The sequence below is a fragment of the Syngnathus typhle genome, linkage group LG13, assembly GCF_033458585.1.
Source record: "Syngnathus typhle isolate RoL2023-S1 ecotype Sweden linkage group LG13, RoL_Styp_1.0, whole genome shotgun sequence".
Classification (NCBI taxonomy): Eukaryota; Metazoa; Chordata; class Actinopteri; order Syngnathiformes; family Syngnathidae; genus Syngnathus; species Syngnathus typhle.
This window is the reverse complement of record NC_083750.1, coordinates 504,602-527,175: the sequence shown is the minus strand read 5'-3', so window position 1 is coordinate 527,175 and position 22,574 is coordinate 504,602. Positions and strand designations below refer to the sequence as shown.

The window sequence follows — 22,574 nt, the reverse complement described above, 5'->3', positions numbered from 1 at the left end:
ATTTAAGTGCATCTCATTATTGCATCTTATTTGGTCCGATGGCGCAACCACAGCGCGCCGGGCGCTCACTGTCGCATTGCTTTAAGAGCGTATTTGTGTTTCAGGATGGATTTATTGCTCCCACTTGCTTTCTTTGTAGGCATGATTAGGGGTTAATACAATCCTCAAAGTAACGAAAATACAATAACAACGGAGTCAGTCGGCATCCGGGCCGCGCGGTCGGGTTTTCTCGGGTCCTCCTGGCTCATCTTGCGAGGTTCGACCTCCAAATTTTGTTCGACAACCAAAGCAAAAAAGTCTCCGATTCTTTGTTCGAATTCCGATTTGTTTGAGAACCGGGACGTTTGAAAACCGAGGTTTGACTGTATATCCAAATATAGCATTTTTCATGAAAGAAATATTTGTAATTTTCTCTTCTTCCATTTACCGTTTTTTCCATGTATAATGCGCCCCCATGTATAATACGCACCCTAAAAATGGCATGTCAATGCTGGAAAAAAGCCTGTACCCATGTATAATACGCACCCAAATTTTATTTATTTATTTATTTATTTTTTAAGTCCCAATGATTGTCACACACGCATCTGGGTGTGGTGAAATTTGTCCTTTGCATTTGACCCATCCCCGTATGATTTTGATCCATCCCCTGGGGGAGAGGGGAGCAGTGAGCAGCAGCGGCGCCGCGCTCGGGAATCATTTGGTGATCTAACCCCCCAATTCCAACCCTTAATGCTGAGTGCCAAGCAGGGAGGCAATGGGTCCCATTTTTATAGTCTTTAGTATGGTCTTAACTAGGCTGGATGTATTTTTTTTGTTGGCGTTGATTTCTCCGACTGCCCGTAAGGGCACCACCGCGATCAATTAGGTTAAAATGAAAAGTGCGGACATGTGAAAAAGGTGTGCGGACATGTGAAAAAGGCGGCTCTGTATGGGAGAGAAGTTGAAGAGAAATAAAAACACCCTTGGAAACCAAAACTTGCCCCTCGTCGTGACTTGGAGCCGCAACAAATGTCTCGGATTTGTGTAGGGTACATTGTGACAGCAAACGAGCAGGTGATCGACCAAGCGTCTGATACGAGAGCATTGCGTTCGTATGGAGCGTGTTTGAAGGGAACAGCAGAGACGAAAGGAACAAGGCAAAGTGTTGTGAAATAAGAGGACTATTCGCATCGGATCCATAGTGAGCATGCGCAGTGATACTGCCTCCGTATGACGTCCAGTCCGCGATGGAGATTAAAAAACAAACAATATTTGACAATAAACAGGTTTCTGTTCCTGTCGTTGGTAATGTCACCCTGTCTTTTTGTTCCACGTCTTTGTCGGTCAGTCCTGTTGTTGGTTTTGTTAGAGAGTTATGTTAGTTTACCAAGTCTGTGTTTTGAGTTCCTCCAATGAACCCTGGTCCAAGCTGCACTTGGTTGCCCTGCTCCTTTCCACACTCCATCCGTGACAAGATTTTCTTCAAGAATTGTTGTACCATGATCCATCCATCCATCCATTTTCTGAACCGCTTAGTCGCCACGGGGGGCGCGGGAGTGCTGGAGCCTATCCCAGCCGTCATCGGGCAGTAGGCGGGGGACACCCTGAACCGGATCCCAGCCGATCACAGGGCACACAGAGACAAACAACCATTTGCACTCGCACTCACACTTAGGGACAATTTGGAGTCTTCAATCGGCCTACCAAGCATGTTTTGGGGATGTGGGAGGAAACCGGAGTGCCCGGAGAAAACCCACGCGGGCCCGGGGAGAACATGCAAACTCCGCACAGGGAAGGCCGGAGGTAGAATCGAACCCGCACCCTCTTAACTGTGAGGTGGACGTGCTACCGAGCGCCTTGTTGTACCATGATTTTCTTCTTCTTCAAAAAAAAAAAGAAATTTAAAAAAACTTGTACCCATGTATAATGCGCACCCCAGATTTTAGGACAATAAATTAGTTAAATTTTGCGCATTATACATGGAAAAAAACGGTACTACTTTCTAGTTCTTGATAAGAGGGCAAATAATAATAATAATAAATAATAATACATTCAATTTATATAGCGCTTTTCAATAACCCAAAGACGCTTTACATGGAATAAAAATAAGGGGATGTGGGAGGAAACCGGAGTGCCCGGAGAAAACCCACGCGGGCCCGGGGAGAACATGCAAACTCCGCACAGGGAAGGCCGGAGGTAGAATCGAACCCGCACCCTCTTAACTGTGAGGTGGACGTGCTACCGAGCGCCTTGTTGTACCATGATTTTCTTCTTCTTCAAAAAAAAAAAGAAATTTAAAAAAAATTGTACCCATGTATAATGCGCACCCCAGATTTTAGGACAATAAATTAGTTAAATTTTGCGCATTATACATGGAAAAAAACGGTACTACTTTCTAGTTCTTGATAAGAGGGCAAATAATAATAATAATAAATAATAATACATTCAATTTATATAGCGCTTTTCAATAACCCAAAGACGCTTTACATGGAATAAAAATAAGAGCGGCGGGGGGGGGGAGGAGAGACAGTAGATTATAGTTAACAGGACATCGGTCAGCAATGCAAAGGAGATGGATTGAGGAGCAGGAGCGGCGGTTGTTGAGGTTGCCAGTACGGGAGGTGGGGATGACGGGGGGTTGGTAGTCCAAAAAGAGGAGATGGGTGAGCCATCGGGGAAATGCCGGTCAGATGTAGCAGCGACGGCGAAGGATCCCAGCCTCGTGTGGAAGCAGCAGTGGACCAGGTGGTGATGCCGGTCGACCTCGACTGCACCCGCTCGAACGGCAGGCCCCAGCGCACCACGGCGGCACACAGCAGAGCCACGGTTGGCGAGCCCACAGGGAGTGGAGCCCGTCCCCCGAGGACGCCGGACGGAAAGCCAGAGAGCCGGGCCAAAGCTGCCGGACGGAAGGCCAGAGAGCCGGGCCAAAGCTGCCGTCCAGTCCACAGCAGGCGGCCACAGGCTCCGAGTCGGGAGGCAGGAGGGTCCAGTGGTGGTTTTGGCCAGTTGGCTGTTGGCTAGCTGGCTAACGTAGTTGGTAGTCCGAGGGAAAGGAAACAGATAGGTGAGAGCGGAGCTGCGGGGATGCGAGGCGGATGGAAGACAACACGAGAAAAATAAAAGAAGAGACAGGTGCACTGAAAACAGGAAAATGAAAAACAAGTAACGGACACGGTCCGGACACGGTCCGGGACAGAAGCGGCAGTCAACAAATCTGACGCCAGCGTGCTCTAACCCGGAAGACAACAGACGGTGGGGGAGGAGAGGGGTGTCAAATGACATTGGAGTACCGATACCTTGAAATAAGGCTGGTATCGGCAGTGACACCAATACCGGGTATCGCTACTCGCCCGACCCTATCCCTGCGTTCTGTTCAAAATATGACACAAACAACCAGAGCAGGTTTGGACCACGATGATACCAATATGTGGAAATAATCCAGTCCAGCTCGCCCTGGTAAAATCGTCAGTCGACATCTGACCGATGTCATTGTTTTGAACATTTGGGCTATTATGATGATACCAGATGGAGAAATTGAAGCCCTCATTATTATAGTGGCAGCAATGACAAAACCTGCAATGAGACTATTTTAAGCTGCAGGGACCTTTCATTGCCTGTATTTGTATGAATAATGAGTTATATCATCTCACGTGAAAGGAAAAAGAAAGAAGGGCATCTGGGGACATTACCGTTTCACAAAAACAGAGGAAAAACTCAAGTCAGTCCAGTAAAATGCTAACTAGTACAGTTGTATAATATGTCACTTTTTGATAAGATATTTTTGCTTTTATTTATTTTATTGTTTTATTGTTTTCAGTGACCGATGAAGTATTAGTAACAGCCACCAGACATGCTTTTGCATGTATGAAGAATTGCGTAAAGTTTTACTTGGGTGCAAGTCTGGATTTTTGGTTTTCACCAAGTGTGTTGTCAAGCACTCAGTGTTCCAGCACCTCGTAACTGCACCGCGCCACTGGACCTAACAAAAGGGCTTCAGACTTTATTTATTTTATTTGATTGCGGTTGAAAGTTGCCTTTCCTGTGAAGTCTGCTGGGATAGGCTTCACTGTGACCTTGAATACTTAATAGAGCAACGGAATTGTTGATCAAATACTGTTTTGTTTCAATTTGATATCCTCCATCTGTACACATAGATACAATAAGAAATTCCTCGTTCAAGTTAGATGTTAGCACGTCACCCGTAACCTGTGCCCCCCCCCCCCCCCACAACCGCCTGTAAACACGTCAAACACCATTAAATGTGACCCAAGGAGGTCCTGTGTATGTGACCCCTGAGTCATGCATTTCAAACAGGTTGAGGTGGTCAAGTTGGATCTTTTATTTTTTAACCTCAAACGTTGACCAGGAACCCCATCTGCTGTCACACCACATACCGCAGCAAAAAGGAGTTGAGGAAAGGTGGGGACACCCTGAACTGGTTGCCAGGGCACACATAGACAAACACTCGCACTCACTCTCTCTCCGACCTACCATGGGTGTCCTTGGAATGTGGTAGGAAAGCGGAGAACCCGGAGGAAACACGCACAAGCACAAATAAACAAAAAACTAAACTTTTTCTTGAAAAAATAAAACTTGACACTAAAAATGAACGTGTCTTTTTATTATTAGAAATAAGAATACTTGTATGAAAAGTTTTTTCGAATTGAAAATAGTTTTCCTTCGCTTTGGTAATTTTTCTGAATAAACGATTAACCATTTAATAAATTAATGCTCAACACCAACCAGAAAACCAGTTACCGACCGGCTCCAGGCAGGTCGCTGCTGCCCTCTAGTGCTATTTCAACACACTGCTGGTGCATTTGTAAGTAATAGGGGTGTAACGATTCATCGATACACATCGATTAATCGATATAATGCTCTACGATTTATTGGCATCGATGCTAAACGTAAACATCGATTTATATCGCCGTGTTTGACCTCGGACATTAGACGCGACTTTATTTTGAAATCCAGTTCATTGTTGCTTGCTTCCTCTTTCCGGGAGCAGTGCGCGGTGTTGTTGTGTTGTGAGCAGAGCAGGCACGTGAAAGGGGAGTCGACAACTAGTACGCGGCTCCTGGGCTGGTGCTATGGCTAGTAGGGGTGTAACGATACATCGATACACATCGATTAATCGATATAATGCTCTACGATTTATTGGCATCGATGCTAAAGGTAAACATCGATTTATATTGCCGTGTTTGACCTCGGACATTAGACGCGACTTTATTTTGAAATCCAGTTCATTGTTGCTTGCTTCCTCTTTCCGGGAGCAGTGCGCCCGGCGTTGTTGTGTTGTGAGCAGAGCACGCACGTGAAAGGGGAGGCGACAACTAGTACGCGGCTCCTGGGCTGGTGCTATGGCTAGTGTCCAAAAAGACGAGGAAATTTGCTCCCCTTTAGGCTTCAAGTCATTCGTTTGGAAGCACTTTGGATTCCAAAGAAAAGATGGCTCAACGGACAAGACACGTGCAGTTTGTAAATCCTGCCATGCGGTGATCAAATATTCAGGGAGCACAAATCTCGCCGCACATTTAAAGAAAAAACACGACATCAAAGTTCAGTGTTAAAGTAAGCAATTTGTATACTACAATACTCTTGTAATTTCCTAAATAAAGAGTTTGCAGTACCTTGTTGGTTTTGCGTATGAATTGTTATAAATCAGGATATTGTTCTATATTTTTTATTAAAAAAAAAATAATCGATCGTAGAGCACTATATCGCGATATATCGTGGATGAATCGCAGCAGGCTTTAAGATATCGGCAAATACCGTATCGTAGTTCTTTATATCGATATTATATCGTATCGTGACAAAACCCGCGATTTACACCCCTAATGGCTAGTGTCCAAAAAGACGAGGAAATCTGCTCCCCTTTAAGCTTCAAGTCATTTGTTTGGAAGCACTTTGGATTCCAAAGAAAAGATGGCTCAACGGACAAGACACGTGCAGTTTGTAAATCCTGCCATGCGGTGATCAATTATTCAGGGACCACAAATCTCGCCGCACATTTAAAGAAAAAACACGACATCAAAGTTCAGTGTTAAAATAAGCACTTTGTATACTACAATACTCTTGTAATTTCCTAAATAAAGAGTTTGCAGTACCTTGTTGATTTTGCGTATGAATTGTTATAAATCAGGATATTGTTCTATATTTTTTATTTAAAAAAAATAATATATATCGATCGTAGAACACTATATCGTGATATATCGTGAATGAATCGCAGCAGGCTTTAAGATATCGGCAAATATCGTATCTTCGTTCTTTGTATCGATATGATATTGTATACCGTGGAAAAACCCGCGATTTACACCCCTAGTAAGTAACCTACTACAATATACTCGAGCTGCTTTTTGCTCGTCCCGTCGTTGCGGCGGTGTGCAGCGGTGCCGCATGACTCACAAGCCAAGCCACTCGCACGGATGTAAACAGGGGGCGGACTCAGGTAGGGCTAACCTGCACCTTCCCAGCCAACCAGAAGGCGCCGCTCCGCGCCTCCGCTCCCTTCTCGACGTTTCTCATTGGCTCAGCGCCGCGTCGATATGCTGCATAGAGGCGACGCTCTGCGATTCTGGCAGAGAGAGGGAGAGAGAAGGGTAAAATGATTAATCTGTCGACGGCGAATTTGTGCCCGCAATGATAGCCCGCTGATAGACATTGGGGCCCCGAGCGTGACGAAACACAGCCCGGAGAGTAGCATTACCGCGCAGGAGGCGCACATCTCGCCGTCGTAGTGCCGCCATAGCAGGTGGCGCTGTTTGTGTAATCGTGCAGGCAGGCTCGCAGCCTCTTCGCCTCCTGATCTGAGCGTCCTTTCAGCACTGGACAGCAACAACGAGGAGGTCCTGAGGCGAGGTAAACTGACTCGCAGTGGTCACTTCGCACACTTCATAACAATTTGACGAGGTGCGCATGCTGATGAAGGCACTTCACTTGGCGTTTGAGGCATGGTCTTGCAGGATGCATGAGCTCGATGAATGAAAAGATATAGAGCGTCATCCACCGAATGCCCTTGAATCGATAGGCCTCTCGTTACGCGTGAGTGTGCGTGTGTGGAGGCGAAATGGGGGCTGTGGGTGGGGTGGGTGGGGGTTGTTGTTATGCAACTGCGCATTTGTCTGTCACTTTCTGTTCATATCTATCTTTCTCTCTCTGTCTGTCTGTCTGTCTGTCTGTCTGTCTGTCTGTCTGTCTGTCTGTCTGTCTGTCTGTCTGTCTGTCTCTGTCTCTGTCTCTGTCTCTGTCTCTCTCTCTCTCGCTCTCTCTCTCTCTTTCTCACTCTCTCTCTCCCCCCTCTTTCTTTCTTGCAGTCCTCCCCTCTTCTGCAGTCAGTTCGACCTTCTCTTGGCTCAGAACAACGTGTGGCTAGATGACTTTACTACATCAACAAGCACCGCGGTATCCTGGACTAATATAGCAGCGTCACATCCCCCTCCTCTCTCTCTCTCTCTCTCTCTCTCTCTCTCTCTCTCTCTCTCTCTCTCTCTCTCTCTCTCTCTCTCTCTCTCTCTCTCTCTCTCTCTCTCTCTCTCTCTCTCTCTCTCTCTCTCTCTCTCTCTCTCTCTCTCTCTCTCTCTCTCTCTATCTGCCCCCTGGCTGCTTCTCTGGAGCTCTCTCTCTCTCTTTCTCTCTCCAATCGCTGATCCCTCCGTCCAAAGGCACCATGGGAAACCGTGGCATGGAGGAGTTGATCCCGCTGGTCAACAAGCTGCAAGATGCATTCAGCTCCATTGGCCAGGCATGCAACCTGGACCTGCCGCAAATCGCAGTGGTGGGCGGCCAGAGTGCAGGAAAAAGCTCTGTGCTGGAGAACTTTGTGGGCAGGTAAAATTGAGCGCGGCAAATAGGATAATCTCTTGACCTTGTGACATAAGAAGCCTGTGGGGACCAATCTCTTGTGCCCTACAGAGCTCAAAGCATTCACAGTCAGCATAGAGACAGCACAGGTTGAAAGTGCGTTAACCACACCCACTACGATCAATCTTTTGACTACGAGAGCCATGCTGGATTTACATTTAGGATGCAGCAGCAGCAGCATCTTGGGCCACTCCTGTTAGATTACATAAACAACATTTTTGTACATTTTTTTCTCTAATTCTTCACATTCTTTCTGTCTGCTTTTATTAATGTAATGATTCTCAATATTGATTGACATTGTCGGAGAGGTATAAATGATGTCTTGTATTCTTGCGTGGTTCACTCAACTAACTTCCAGTCAGGCTGCGTGGGTTCACTTCCCACTCTGTGGTGGTGTGAATGTGAGTGTGAATGGGTGGATGCCTCTTGCCTAAAACTCAGAAATGCAGGAGTTCATTCTAAAGATATTTGGTGTTGACATGATGCATTCTGATGTCCACAGGGACTTTCTGCCTCGTGGATCTGGTATCGTCACTCGCAGGCCCCTGGTTCTGCAGCTTATCAGCGCTTCTGCAGGTGGGTTCCCACACATTTATGCACTCACACATGCTGCTGGCACCCTCACAAAATGACAAATGCACGCCCCTTCCTCCCCCTTTTTGTCATTTATATGCTGCCATTTTTTTTCTATTCCCTGCTCTCGCTCTGACAATCTTTCCCTCTCACACACGGCTCCCTCACCACCAATCGGTCATGGTCTTCGCAGAATGGGCTGAATTTCTCCACTGCAAAGGAAAGAAGTTCACAGATTTCGATGAGGTTCGCCAGGAGATTGAAGCCGAGACAGACCGCGTCACCGGTGCCAACAAAGGCATATCTCCTGTTCCCATCAACTTACGCGTGTATTCCCCAAATGGTGCGAAACCACAATTCCTTCAATTTCACTAGTTACGGCATTGTTGACTGCGCTATGAGTCATCCAACTCGTGCTCTCGTCTTTTTTTTATTTTGAAGATTTCTTGATTCAACAGTACAAATATAGAGGACTGTCACGCAGCCCTGATCAGTCTTTTGTTGTTATGAATGGAAAGGTGGTGATAAAAGAGTGCGTCAGGATTGACCTCAATTAAGTGCACTTATGAGGGTGCACTAAATGATACCTGATTTGAAGTCACACTTCATTTAAAATGAATAAGATAGTAACTGTACCTCATCGGTTTTAATAATACATTTCTTGCTTTACAATGGTCAAGTCAATAATAGTTAGTCTAAGATGAAGGTTGTTGTATTGCATTTTCATATTGCATATTGAATTGATCAAAGTCAAAGTCAAAGTCAGCTTTATTGATGTATTTGAAAGTATATGTGTTGATATTGCAAACCATCTTGGAAGACTTTCAGCAAGTGTTCCAAATGTCTTGTTCTTATCCTTTCCTGCTGAACAGTGCTCAACTTGACTCTCATCGACTTGCCGGGGATCACCAAGGTGCCGGTTGGAGACCAGCCTGTTGACATCGAGCAGCAAATCCGGGAGATGATCATGCAGTTCATCACCAGGGAGAGCTGCCTTGTTTTGGCCGTCACTCCGGCTAATACTGATCTCGCTAACTCGGATGCCCTTAAACTGGCAAAGGATGTTGATCCTCAAGGTGAGGCCATGAAAGAAGGACATAAAAAAAAGAATGAACGAGAAGAGGAGGCGGATACGGATGACGAAGTGAGGGGGGGGGGTCATGAAGTGTTTATTGAGTGCATGATGACACGTCAATACCAAAATAAATAAATCGAAAAGAAACTTTTAAAGCTCATTTATAATAGGAATTGTCAGAAATGGAGGAGTATTACGCTTTAACCATAGCATTTTAGTCAGTGTTATAAATGTAAATTGAAGTTTCTCTTCCATTAAAATTTTGGATTTTCAAAGCATTTTAAATTATTTTTTTCCCCCCTAATTTTAGTTGTCTTTAACGATGATAACCTTGTCTTATACTGTGCTAGCTAAACGGGAAAATATAAATGATGATGAGGAGCAGATTATTATTTTTTTGAACATGTAAACAAGGCCGTGTTTAATTTTGTCCTACAGGTCTGAGGACTATAGGGGTGATCACTAAACTGGACTTGATGGACGAGGGCACAGATGCCCGTGATGTGCTGGAGAACAAGTTGCTGCCACTGAGAAGAGGTTTGTTAACAACAACCTTCACACAACCCAAGCTACTTTTTTTTCTTTTTTAAAAATTCTCTCTCACCCCTCCTGGCTCAGTCATTATTTTGTCCAATTTGTGTGTTTTTGTTTTCAGGCTACATTGGTGTGGTGAACCGCAGTCAGAAGGACATCGATGGGAAGAAAGATATCAAAGCAGCTCTGGAGGCAGAGAGAAAGTTCTTTTTCTCTCATCCGTCGTACAGACACATGGCGGACAAAATGGGCACCCCGCGTTTGCAGAAAGTGCTCAACGAGGTGATCATAGATTTAATGCATTGCACTTTGCATGATTAATAAGATGCTGGCCTAGATTTGTTTTCTCACTACCGTTGTATGAGGCATCATTGTGGGGAATGCAAAACAAATCAAATCTTTATTGGATATACATTGTTGACCATAAACATGTACAACATTTTGAAAATGAATATTCATGGAATGATGTTCCCATAGCAACTGACCAACCACATCCGAGACACCCTGCCATCCTTTCGCAGTAAACTGCAGTCCCAGCTGTTGGCCCTGGACAAGGAGGCCGAGGAATACCGGGGATACCGACCAGATGACCCATCCCGCAAAACCAAGCAGCTGTTGCAGTCAGTACACATGAAATAACTTCCATCATATTATTAATGGACAAAAAAAATCCGTCTATACAGGATACGTTCGCTACTGCTGCTCATGCATTTTTTTCCCTCAGGATGGTGCAGCAGTTCTCTGTGGACTTTGAGAAGAGGATCGAGGGGTCAGGAGACCAGGTGGACACGGTGGAGCTGTCAGGTGGAGCCAAAATCAACCGCATCTTCCATGAGCGTTTCCCTTTTGAACTGGTCAAGGTAACCTTTATTCATTGGAATAAAACAATGATGGCAAACAATATTAGATGTTCATATTTTTTGTCACCTTGTGTTTTAATTGCATGGTTTTTTTTATTACTTTGCTCGGGCTATAAAAAGGCCTTGAGATTTTTCTTTTTGAATAAGATTGGATGCTCTAACTCCCACAAGGTTGCTTGTGTAATTCCTTGACAAAATGATTATACTGAATGCCAAGCTGAATGGAAGTTATTAATATTCTTTTAAAATCATTTCTCTCCTTGTTCTTTGTGCCACACATGGCTCCAGCCATACCGTTCGAGCTTTTTGTTTAATGGCAGTCAGTCACACGCTGGACCCGTCTGAATATTCTTTGTAGATGGAGTGTGATGAGAAGGAGATGCGTCGTGAGATCAGTTATGCCATCAAGAACATCCACGGAATCAGGTGCAAGCCAGACACCTAAAAATATAATTTCCATGGGGAAAAGCTTCATTTTCTCTTTGGTTTCTCCTGCAGCCACATTTTTGAAAGACACATTTGATTTTTTCTCCTCTGTCTTTTGTTGGGTGGCAGGACGGGGCTGTTCACTCCAGACATGGCGTTTGAAGCTATTGTGAAGAAACAGATCATCAAGTTAAAGGAGCCTTGTGTCAAGTGTGTGGATATGGTCATCCAGGAACTCATCAACACTGTACGCCAGTGTTCCAACAAGGTGATTCATACATTTCTATAGTCTGCCGTAATGCAGTTTGTCCACAACATAAAGACTGAAATTTTAATTTGAACCCAAAACAGGGATGACAGGTTTGGAAAAAAAGTGCTTTATCAGCAGTCATTAGATGGAAATAATGACATGCTGTGTGTTATGTGTTTACAGTTGGAATGTTTCCCAATGCTTCGTGAGGAAACAGAGAGAATTGTGACTTCTCATATCCGAGACAGAGAAAGTCGAGCAAAGGAACAGGTAACAACATGATTTGTTTTGTAATCCATAGCTTGCTAAATTAACCTCACTATGTACAAATAAATGTCATTATTCCTTAGAAAGCATAAATAAATGAGTCTCTTTTATTGTTTCAGGTTCTGCTGATGATAGACATTCAGCTCTCTTACATCAACACTAACCATGAGGACTTCATTGGCTTTGCAAAGTAAAGACTCACACTGTACAGATTTACATCAGCCTTAAAGAGGAAGTCAACCCCAACATTTGTTTTACAATTAAATGTTGTATTTGGGCCCACTAGTCTAACCACGGCATTCTGATTAATGTTGCGTTTGAGCATTCTGACTTATACAGCACAATTCCCCTGTTTTTTATCCATCTCAGAGGGCAGCTATTTTGTCACTTGCTGTCAACCAATCACGACTCCGCTTCAGAGAAATTGTGAGCCGTGATTGGTTGTGAAACTGTGATGTCATTTTCTGTCAACAGCAAGTGCCAAAATGGCCGCCTTTGGGAGTCTCTGATGGTGTAGGGGTAAACTTGCCTCTTGTGTTGGGATTGACTTCTCCTTTAATAGAAATTGTGCAAATTAGACAGTAAAAAAGATTCGATAGCTCTCTTTATTGTCGCTTTCATCTACTTCTACTTTGCAGTGCGCAGCAGAGAAGCAGTCAGACTAACAAGAGTCAAAGTTCAGCAACAAATCAGGTGAGGGATTTCCCCAACATTTCTCCATATAGGGTAGGATGGCTACTTAATTGACAGAAAAACATGGAAATGTTGTCATATATTTTCTTCTTGGATTTCATCTGCTGTATTTTACACAACATATATGCATTTATTTTCTTTTTTAGATGTGTGTGTGTTATTTTGCACTATACTACATTATGTCTTTAACTGGGCACTGGACAGCTTTTGTTTAGCCTTATTATTTCAGTTTCTACGAATCACACGGGATTTGCTTTTTGCCACCACCATCAACATCACTGTTGTTGTTGAGACCTTTCCCTTTGTTTGAACCCCTCCTGTGTCATCAAGGTGCCACTTTGCATTTCATCCCCATCCTTTAGTGAGAATGTCAGCTGCCCTCTTTTGGGTGTCTGTTGGTGAGTATTGCTCATTGTGGGTTCTGCTATGCAATATCCTTTGTGCCTGCAATAACGCATTTACCCAAAGTATGGTGCTCTCTGCTACTGTTGCCTTCATAGCAACTTGATCTAACTGGATTAAATCTTCTAGAAGGTAATTTTAAGTTGAAGAGAGTACTATATGAATTGACGAATTGAATTTCCTCATTACAGGACTAATTTCAATTCTATTCTATTCTATTCTACTCTATTCTAAAAGCCCCCCATTGGTCCTTGTTGCAGGCCTCCTCTCCTCCTGCATCAGGCCTAATTGTAAGATATTACCAAATAATAATTTGCTGTCTAACACTCTCACCCAGCAAATCTCACAGACGATAAGGCAGTGCCTAATAAACAAATATCCAAGAATTGGGCTGATTAAAATATCTTATCAACTAATCTTAGTGTTTGACATATGTCATGCAAATGGGCATGACATATGACATATAGGTATTGGGACACCTACAAAAACGGTGTCGCAAGACTTATGTCCACAGAGTGTTGCTGCAGCTTTTTCATATAGGCCAATGACAGAAGCAGCAGCAGCAGCAGCTTTGAAATGATTTGGGTAACCTCCTTAGTGTGTCTTGCTAGACTGACAGCAATAACCACTTTGGCCCTGTGCCTGCAGGCGTGTTTACACAGGCCTTGTGGGGTCTCTAACACAGTTAACACCCACAATTCTTGTCCTATTGTTTGTCTGAAGCACTTAACACAAGTATGACTTAATAATAAGCTCACACTCCTTTTTCTTGTGAGGAACACACCCTCTTTGAATGTGCTCTGTTGTACAGTCACAAACACACATTGACACAGTTAACCATTAGCACGGTGCACATTTCATTGCAATTACAAGCAAATGAAGAGCTTTTGTCCTTCATCCCTTTTCTTGTCTTCCAGCTTTTCATTTTTAATAACAAGAGTTTCTTTTTTTCATTACAACTTTTGACCCTCTTGCCCTCTTCAGGTCATTCGTAAAGGCTGGCTGACCATAAACAACATCAGCATCATGAAGGGAGGAGCCAAGGAGTATTGGTTTGTGCTTACTGCTGAGAGCCTCTCCTGGTTCAAGGACGATGAGGTGACATATTTGATCAAATGTGTGGGGGTGGGGACATCGTAGCGCTAAAATGGCGTCGTAACACAAAGGTGATGGAGGTCAATCAGTGGACAAAACATTTATTTGGCAAGGGCTATATTTTGTCGCCGCTGAGGTGGACACACAACGATGATGCATTTCGAGCCTCCAATGATCCCCAATGACCCATTTTAAAATCCTAAAAGTATCTAAGTACAATATGGCACATGCCTGAAATAAAATGACTCACATCTGAGTTAAAAAGTGTATTTAATGATTTCCATCTGTAATTACAGTATAGTCGAAATAGCAGCAATGACTCAAGCCAGATGCTTGGATGCCTCGCTTGGCTGGCTGGCTGTTGCCTATCTGCCTGTCTGTGCCTGCTGTACAGGTTGGAGGAGATTCTGCACAGCAAGTGTAGATAGGCGGACACACTGCAACCTCTTCAGATTGTGATGCAGAGCTAGAATAATAACATTCTTTACAAAAAAAACCCAGAATGGCGTCATTTATTGGCACTATGTTAAATCGGCTTTTTGTGAAAGTATCATTGAGTATTAAAATAGTCTCACATGACATGGTTTTCTTTGACGGTCCATAAGTTCTTTCTTCCCCGCACTGGGAATTCAGGCATTTGTTTCATCTTTGCAAATTTGGATACAACCCAATCTCAACCACATGTTCACTCACGGACACTCCAAATTTATGGACGCAGGCTTCGCAGCATTGCGGCTTCAGATTGTTATTTGATACCTAAGTGTGGCAATGCAGGAAATTATAGACTCCACCAGATTGGCCTTGTATATTTCTGTTTTACACTCTGTGAACTTTGGACAGTCACATACACATGCATGTGTTTGTCTCCACTTGGTATGGTTGGCAGTGGAACTGAAAATTCTTGTAGAACATCAGCCTTTAAAAATTCTGTTAGGAAAAACACCACATTTTAAAATTCAATATAAAGGAAGACTCCTTCATGAACAAAGTATAAACAGTTACGTGAACCTTTTCAGTATTCTACAAACTTTCTAAAGAACTATCAATGGACTTCTAAATTCTGAGTATTGTACAAAATTCTCTTTGCTAGGCTACAAAGCTCATTGGTGCCCGAGAAATCCATGTGCTTTTATGTGAAATCACCCAAGTTCATTTTAGCCACCCACTGAAATCATTTTGTTTGAGTCTGACTCTATTTTCAAGCTCCACTTGACTGATTGTCCCTCTCTCCTTTGGCTCTTGTTTGATGCTTTGCAGCCCCCAACACACACACACACACACACACACCACACACACACACACACACACACACACACACACACACACACACACACCTCTTTCTCAGACTGCTAGGCTATGAGCCTGCACATTCATTTCTCCTAAAACTGTTTGGAATATCAACACTCGACTATTATCACGCAGTAGCCAGATGTTAACCCTCGTGTCCATTTCCTGAAAGAGTTAACAGATTAATGTTTATTAGCCCTAAATAAATGAAAAAGGAGATGTGAGGTCAAAATATACATTAATTTAGTTAAAAGGTACAGCATGGAAAACGGATAAGTAGCTTGGAGACAGACACCCACACACACATACGGAAAGACAGACAGACTGACAGAAGAAGGTCCATGCCCAGTCTAACCAATGTGCAGACTACTGTACACCAGTATGACAATGAACAGGTAGTCTGAACACTGGGTGGACGGAGCCGGAGTATGGTGTCAGGCCTTTTTGCTGTTTTCTGCCATTCCAGTTGCTTCAGCCGGCTCGTGTCGTCTGCGCCCTCCCATGTTGGCACTGAGCATCCCATCAACCAAAAACGCTTAAACGCTCAATTGGCTCGGCAGAGTTGTCACATCTTTTAGGTGGGTGGCTTTATTTTGTCAGTAGAGGTCTGTCTGCACCTCTGGTCCCCTCACGGTCCATTTTGAGTATCCAGTCCTGACGTGGCATATTCGCTCCAGACGACTGGGACAGACTAGCTGCACGTTCAGGGAGGGGATATTTCAAAAAAGAGGGAAAGAGGGGTGAGTGAGAAGGAGAGAGAAAGCAAGAGGAAGAGGGAGGGGACCAGCGTGACCATATATGGAATCCGGTGACCCCTTTGGAAATACAACCCGGAATGGCTCAACTGACTTTTAGTCTTCTCCCGCTCTCCTCTTTCATTTAAATTCAAATATGCGAGAATTTACCATTACTTCTTGGCCCATCAGCGAATCTCCAAATCCAGTTTGGTACTTTTTCTCCCACTCAGTCTTCCCTCCTTTGCCCTGCCATCTCTCTCTAACTTCAAACACACTCCTCTTCCTCTGCTTTTCCAAGCGCCGCTAAGCACTACCAGATGTTGAATTTTAACGCCAGGCTGTCATTTAAGCTCGCTCTCTCCCGCCTTCTTCCCCCAAAAAATCAGGCAGGAAGTGGGCCCCTCTGGAATGGAAAGAAAAACTATTGAAAAACTATTGAGTAAGGCAGGGAGGGAGGGATAAAAGTAAAAAAAAAGACAAATAATCAAATCAAAGACAAGAGGTGAGGATAAATTATAAAAATGATGAATGTAAAGCATCGGTCATGATCCCACTTGTGTCTCCACAGCCGTGCTTGAGCTTCGCACCTTAAAAGATCAACATTGTGGGGCTCCGCCGCTTTTCTGCATTTGACTTGACCATCCGAGTTGGTCCAGCTTTTATCTACCAGCTCTTTTCTATAACGCACCGTGAACAACGACTGCGTCCTGACCCGCTTTATAATGACTTCCACATGTGCTCTCCTTCTCTCTTTCTTTCTTCCCCCTCTCACACCCACTTTTACCTCCCACTCTCATTTCTCCCCCATTCCTCCTCCCTCCCGTCACCCACTCCCTGTCTACTTCCCGCCTTCCCCCAAAACCAAAATTTTGCCTGCCACTTGCCAACATCACCCAAGAATATTGTGCGCCCAAATGTCATTGCGCAATTGACAAGTGAGACAATAACAAATGGCCTTGCTCTGGTTTACAGGAGAAAGAGAAAAAGTACATGCTCCCGTTGGACAACCTGAAAGTCCGTGACGTCGAGAAAAGTTTCATGTCCAGCAAGCACATTTTCTGCATTTTTAATACAGAGTCAAGGTCAGCGACCTCTGCTTCTTAAACTAAATAGTGATTGTAGTTATATCCAGTTCTGAAGCAATTGTTTTGGATTATGAGTACTTTTTTTTTTTTTTACAACAGCAAAATCTGTTGGTTCATCTCCAAAATTTAAACTTGAATTAAATTTTTGCAGCTAATAGAACTTGGTTGAGTGTGTACTTTGTTAAGATTTATTATTGACACAAGTGTCCTTTGACACAAACGACTTATTTTTATGCACGTTCTGCCGTGGCATCCAGGAATGTGTACAAGGACAATCGTACTCTGGAACTGGCTTGTGACTCACAGGATGATGTGGACAGCTGGAAGTCTTCTCTGTTACGTGCTGGGGTCTACCCTGAGAAGACCACCACGGTTAGCACACTTTTGTTTAGTGATTGTTATATCCGACCCAAAAAAAACTGTTGTAATCTGCATTCATTTACTTTGTGCCAGTTTTCATAATATTTGAGTGTTTTGGTCATATCTAAACTCTGTCATTTAATTTGACAGCATGGGGTGGTTTGAATTTTAATTCATTATTTTTTTCCAAAATTCTCAAAGGTTGAAAGCGAATCCTCCACCACCACCTCAGATAACTTCTCCATGGACCCTCAGCTGGAGCGTAAAGTAGAAACTATTCGTAACCTGGTCGACTCCTACATGGCCATTGTTAACAAGTGTATCCGGGATCTCATGCCCAAAGCCATCATGCATCTCATGATCAATAATGTAAACAAGGACCAAACTTCCTAAACTTTATTTGCACTTTAGTCTGCAGCTTAATCCTCGACCTACATTTCCTCTCTCTACCACTAGGTGAAAGAGTTCATCAATGCAGACCTGCTGGCCCAGTTGTACTCTGCAGGAGACCAGAATGCCCTGATGGATGAGTCCCAAGAGCAGGCCCAGAGGAGGGATGAGGTGCTCAGGACCCACCAGGCCCTAAAAGAAGCCTTGGCTATCATTGGGGATATCTCTACCACCACCATCACCGTTCCTCTGCCACCCCCTGTTGACAACTCCTGGGTTGGGGGAACAAGCGGTGGTCGCAGGTACTAAGAAAAAAATATATTTTGGAAGCAATTGGAGAAAATGCAGCACTATTTTGTCTTGACATTGGAAACCTCCCATACTGTAGATCACCTCCTCCAAGTCCCACTGCCCCAAGGAGGATGTCTGCAGGCCAGCGCCCAGGCCCTCGAGGTGCCCCACCACCACCAAACCGTCCAGGTCCCCTGGGGCCCTTCAACAACAGTGCTGAGAGCCCCCAGGCTCCCAGCCGCCCAAATAGGGCCCCTCCGAGCATTCCCAGGTGAGTTACAAGAATCTATGTGGTGTTTGTTTTACGCTGAGCTTTGCGCTTTACGAGGCAAGGAAACATTTTTGCAGAGCCATGTGATGGGGAAATGACAATTGACTGTCTTGTATTGGCATTAGCCTAGCTCGCCGATAATTAGCTTCATTCAGCACACGTCACTAATTTAGTGATGATAAATGGTATCCTGGATTTTTACAAAGCGTTATTTGCTCTCAGAAACAAACGTTCCAGTCAATACTATAACATTTTGTGCAACTGTAACTCGTAAACAAGGCAAATTCTACAGAGCATTTTTTTGAAGCTCAATTGTTCCAGGATGCTGGTTAACCATTTTATTTCAAAGCAGGTTTTTTGTTCACATGGTTCCAAGTCAAACTGTTGACATGATAAAATTTGAGTCAAGACATGTTTTGAATAGTATTTCATACATTTCTAATTACCATGCAAGAGTAAAAGAAGAGCTGAACAACGTCACGCCGTCATAAGATGTAAGGGCCAATGAAAAATGCAAGATATTCTTAAACCCCCCCCAAAAAAAGTTAAATGTAGAGAACAGATTTTGCTGTGCATTGTTCATATGAGTAATATCATACTTTGATTTTCTATGGTTATTGTCCTAGTATTTGATAGCATGCATGATGACAGTTTTTTTCTGTGACATTAACCGTCCAAATTTTATGACCTTTAGAATATTCAAACATTCCATTTATAACCTTATCGCGCTTCAACAAACACTTTGATTAATTTCGTTTTTTTCTTTTTCCCCATCTCCTTCCGTCTTTCGTTGGCTGTTTGCTCCTCACTTAAGTCGACGACCACCGCCATCTCCTACAAGACAAGTACCGCCATAATCATCCTCAAGGGTCACTCTTCTTCCTCATTCCTTTTCACTTCTCTCTTAGCCATGGCTCTGCTGCCCTGTTCACTCTCCTTCGTGCAAATGGTGTCCCCTTGACCTTCCTGCCAATTGACCATGTTCATATATTAATGTACTTGTCTTGTGGTGTGTGTGTTTATGTGCGCTTCTTGCTCGCCTGTGGTCCAGGTATGCTTTAACAGAACCACCTCATAGTATCATCCACCGATACCTCTTTTCCCCCAACCCCTCACCAAGTCAGCCACCACCAGAACTTGCTGCTTCCACATGAAAATATGTGCTGCCGTATTCATTTCAAAATGCAGCATGGCACATGAGCGTCTCTTATTGCATGGGAGTGTATGTGTGTGAATGTGCTTTGCGTGTAAGGGGGGAGGGACTAAATTGCCTATATGTAAACTCCAATTCACTTAGTATCAATTTATTGTACAACCCTCTCATAAATGTTAATTACAAGCCTAATGTTCTCTATAAGAGCACAAGTCGTATCTTAGTACGCGTGCGTTTGTGTGCAAGTAATACTGTGTGTGTGCGAGAACACGTATGCATACGCAGGCTGTCTCCACGTTTGTTGCCGTTTCAGTTGTATTTGTTTTCATGTTCAAAGCTGTTAATGATGACTCATAAACCCTCGGGGTAAAATTACTATTGGACTTTTGTGAGACGTTTATGTGTTGTAGTAGCAGCCATATGCACATAGCAAGGCTGAGGAGCACCATCGGTATCAGTATATGAAACAGCCTCAATACGATGTTTAACCTTGTCATAGATGTCCACCTGTGCTGTATCAATAGTCAAAGTTGTGACCCTCGATGCCTTAAGCTCAGACTCAGATGCTGACTGTTGTTGTGGCTGGGACGATGTTTACCTGTGGATTAACAGATAGCATGATTTGACATCTTCCCTTTCAGCCTTTATCTCAGGTTTGAAACATGCAACCAACCTAATGCACATGAAAGACGAGTACTCTATTTATTTACTACTCAATCCCCGATATTCTTTCTTTGAATCACACACTCATAAGGTCGGTCAGTCAGCATCTGTGTTAGATCTTAAGCAACTATTGTCGGTGTTCAAGTGCTTCTCTGCCAGTTTGTTCATGTGGATATGGTCCTAAACTGTGTTCGGGTTCTGCTGTATTGTTAAGAAACTGTATTGTATTGTTAAGGAAATACTGTACCTCTGGACTATTAAGACTTCACAATGAATCCTAGCGCTTTAATGGTTCTCTGTCCATTCACTCAACATCCAATTTAGACTGCCTTACCGGCATGGATTACAATTCTATATTGCCAAAGCTAAATAAATATATAGAGAATTACAGACTATAATAAACTAAAGAACAACAATGAAGGATTCCATTTGTAGTAAGATGTTTGTCAGAGAGCATAATGGAAAACACATCTATTGTTATTTTCTGTGTCTCTGTAATGTTGCTCAATAAAATAATTATGATAAAAATGTTGTACTTCTCAACAGCACGCATCGGTTTCGGTAAAAGCATGCAGGTTCGATTCATAAATTCTACATACCGTTTTTTTCCGTGTATAGTGCGCAAAATTTTACTAATTTATTGTCCTAAAATCCGGGGTGCGCATTATACATGGGTACAAAAAAAAAAAAAAAAAATCTTTTTTTTTTTAATTTTTTTTTTTTTTTTTTTTAAGTCCCAATGATCGTCACACACGCAGGGAGGCAATGGGTCCCATTTTTATAGTCTTTGGTATGGTCTTAACTAGGCTGGATGTAATTTTTTTTGTTGGCGTTGATTTCTCCGACTGCCCGTAAACGCACCACCGCGCTTCGTGCGCGCACGGGACAGCAAACGAGCAGGTGATCGAGCAAGCGTCTGATACGAGAGCATTGCGGTCGCATGGAGCGTGTTTGAAGTGAACAGCAGAGAAGAAAGGCAACGTGTTGTGAAATAAAATGCACAGAACGGATGCGCAAGACACGTCAGCTATATAAAGAGCGAGAGTTGTTTTCTTCCTATTAGTTTCAATTCACAGTTTAATTAGCAGTTTCAATCAGCAAATAACAAAATGCGTATTACAGGTAATATTTTATTTCACAACACTTTGCCTTGTTCCTTTGGTCTCTGCTGTTCATCCTAAAACACAAAGGCGCTCTTTAAGCAATGCGACAGTGAGCGCCCGGCGCGCTGCGGTTGCGCGACCGCACCAAATTAAGCTCCCTGCGCAGTGCGCACTGAGGTCCACTTAAATTTTAGAAAGTACATCAGGACTTTAAAAATATCTTCTAAATTTCAGCGACGGCTCTGTCTGACGGCTCGGTCGGCGGCGCGCTACGGTTGAGCGTTCTCTCGCGCGCTCTCTCTCTCGCTCTCTCTCGCTCTCGCACACACGCAAACCGGATATCATACGGAGGCCGCCATTACAGATGCGCAGAACGGATGAGCAAGACACGTCAGCTATATAAAGAGCGAGAGTTCAGTATACCTAAATCCGTATTACAGGTAATATTTTATTTCACAACACTTTGCCTTGTTCCTTTCTTCTCTGCTGTTCACTTCAAACACGCTCCATGCGCACGGAGCGCGGTGGTGCGTTTACGGGCAGTCAGAGAAATCAACGCCAACAAAAAAAATTACATCCAGCCTAGTTAAGACCATACCAAAGACTATAAAAATGGGACCCATTGCCTCCCTGCGTGTGTGACGATCATTGGGACTTAAAAAAAAAAAAAAAAAATTAAATTTTTTTTTTAAAAAAATTCATAAAAATTGGGTGCGTATTATACATGGGTACAAGCTTTTTTCCAGCATCAGCATGCCATTTTTAGGGGTGCGTACTATACATGGGGGCGCACTATACACGGAAAAAAACGGTAGATGCGACCCCTTATCTTGCTGATCTCTATTTGACACAACCCAAACCAAGCTGCGCACCATGGGGGACCGGGCCTTCTGCCATACAGCCCCTACACTGTGGAACTTCCTCCCCGACCACCTAAGAGCACCCCAATCCACTGACTCTTTCAAAACTGGACTTAAAACTCACCTCTTTACCTTAGCATTTCCGTAATTTCTCTCATATCCTGGTTGTCGTCCAGTTGTTTTATACTTGAGATTCCTCCGTATATAAAGTGCGTTATAAATATAATTTATTATCCATCCATCCATTTTCTGTACCGCTTAGTCCCCACTGGGGTCGTGGGCGTGCTGGAGCCTATCCCAGCCGTCATCGGGCAGTAGGCGGGGGACACCCTGAACCGGTTGCCAATCGCAGGGCAC

General features: G+C 43.7%; 1 protein-coding gene across 3 annotated transcripts; it reads left to right on the top strand.

Annotated features, from left to right (window-relative positions):
* The first annotated feature begins 6,545 nt into the window (after positions 1 to 6,545).
* dnm3b (dynamin 3b) lies at positions 6,546 to 20,782 on the top strand. Of its 3 annotated transcripts, XM_061295895.1 has the most exons (22): positions 6,546 to 6,840; positions 7,296 to 7,809; positions 8,345 to 8,418; positions 8,609 to 8,758; positions 9,288 to 9,491; positions 9,929 to 10,027; positions 10,146 to 10,306; positions 10,502 to 10,644; positions 10,749 to 10,884; positions 11,243 to 11,310; positions 11,440 to 11,578; positions 11,744 to 11,830; positions 11,947 to 12,017; positions 12,466 to 12,520; positions 13,183 to 13,212; positions 13,907 to 14,020; positions 17,014 to 17,123; positions 17,384 to 17,498; positions 17,688 to 17,855; positions 17,943 to 18,178; positions 18,265 to 18,438; positions 19,253 to 20,782. In XM_061295895.1, exons 2-22 carry the CDS (start codon positions 7,649 to 7,651, stop codon positions 19,293 to 19,295), a joined length of 2,538 nt encoding a protein of 845 aa, XP_061151879.1. In that variant the 5' UTR covers positions 6,546 to 6,840; positions 7,296 to 7,648; the 3' UTR covers positions 19,296 to 20,782. The 3 variants fall into 3 exon arrangements, with proteins under 3 accessions (XP_061151879.1, XP_061151877.1, XP_061151878.1); XM_061295893.1 differs by lacking the exon at positions 13,183 to 13,212; XM_061295894.1 differs by lacking the exons at positions 13,183 to 13,212; positions 17,014 to 17,123; positions 17,384 to 17,498; ... (2 more) ...; positions 18,265 to 18,438; positions 19,253 to 20,782 and adding an exon at positions 14,314 to 15,284.
* Positions 20,783 to 22,574: the final 1,792 nt, after the last annotated feature.

Excerpts from the sequence above, each read along its gene's own strand:
- dnm3b (XM_061295895.1), top strand. The coding sequence starts at position 7,649 with ATGGGAAACCGTGGCATGGAGGAGTTGATCCCGCTGGTCAACAAGCTG. Across the intron at positions 7,810-8,344 it reads CTGGAGAACTTTGTGGGCAG|GGACTTTCTGCCTCGTGGAT; the intron begins GTAAAATTGAGC and ends TGATGTCCACAG. Across the intron at positions 10,885-11,242 it reads TCCCTTTTGAACTGGTCAAG|ATGGAGTGTGATGAGAAGGA; the intron begins GTAACCTTTATT and ends TATTCTTTGTAG.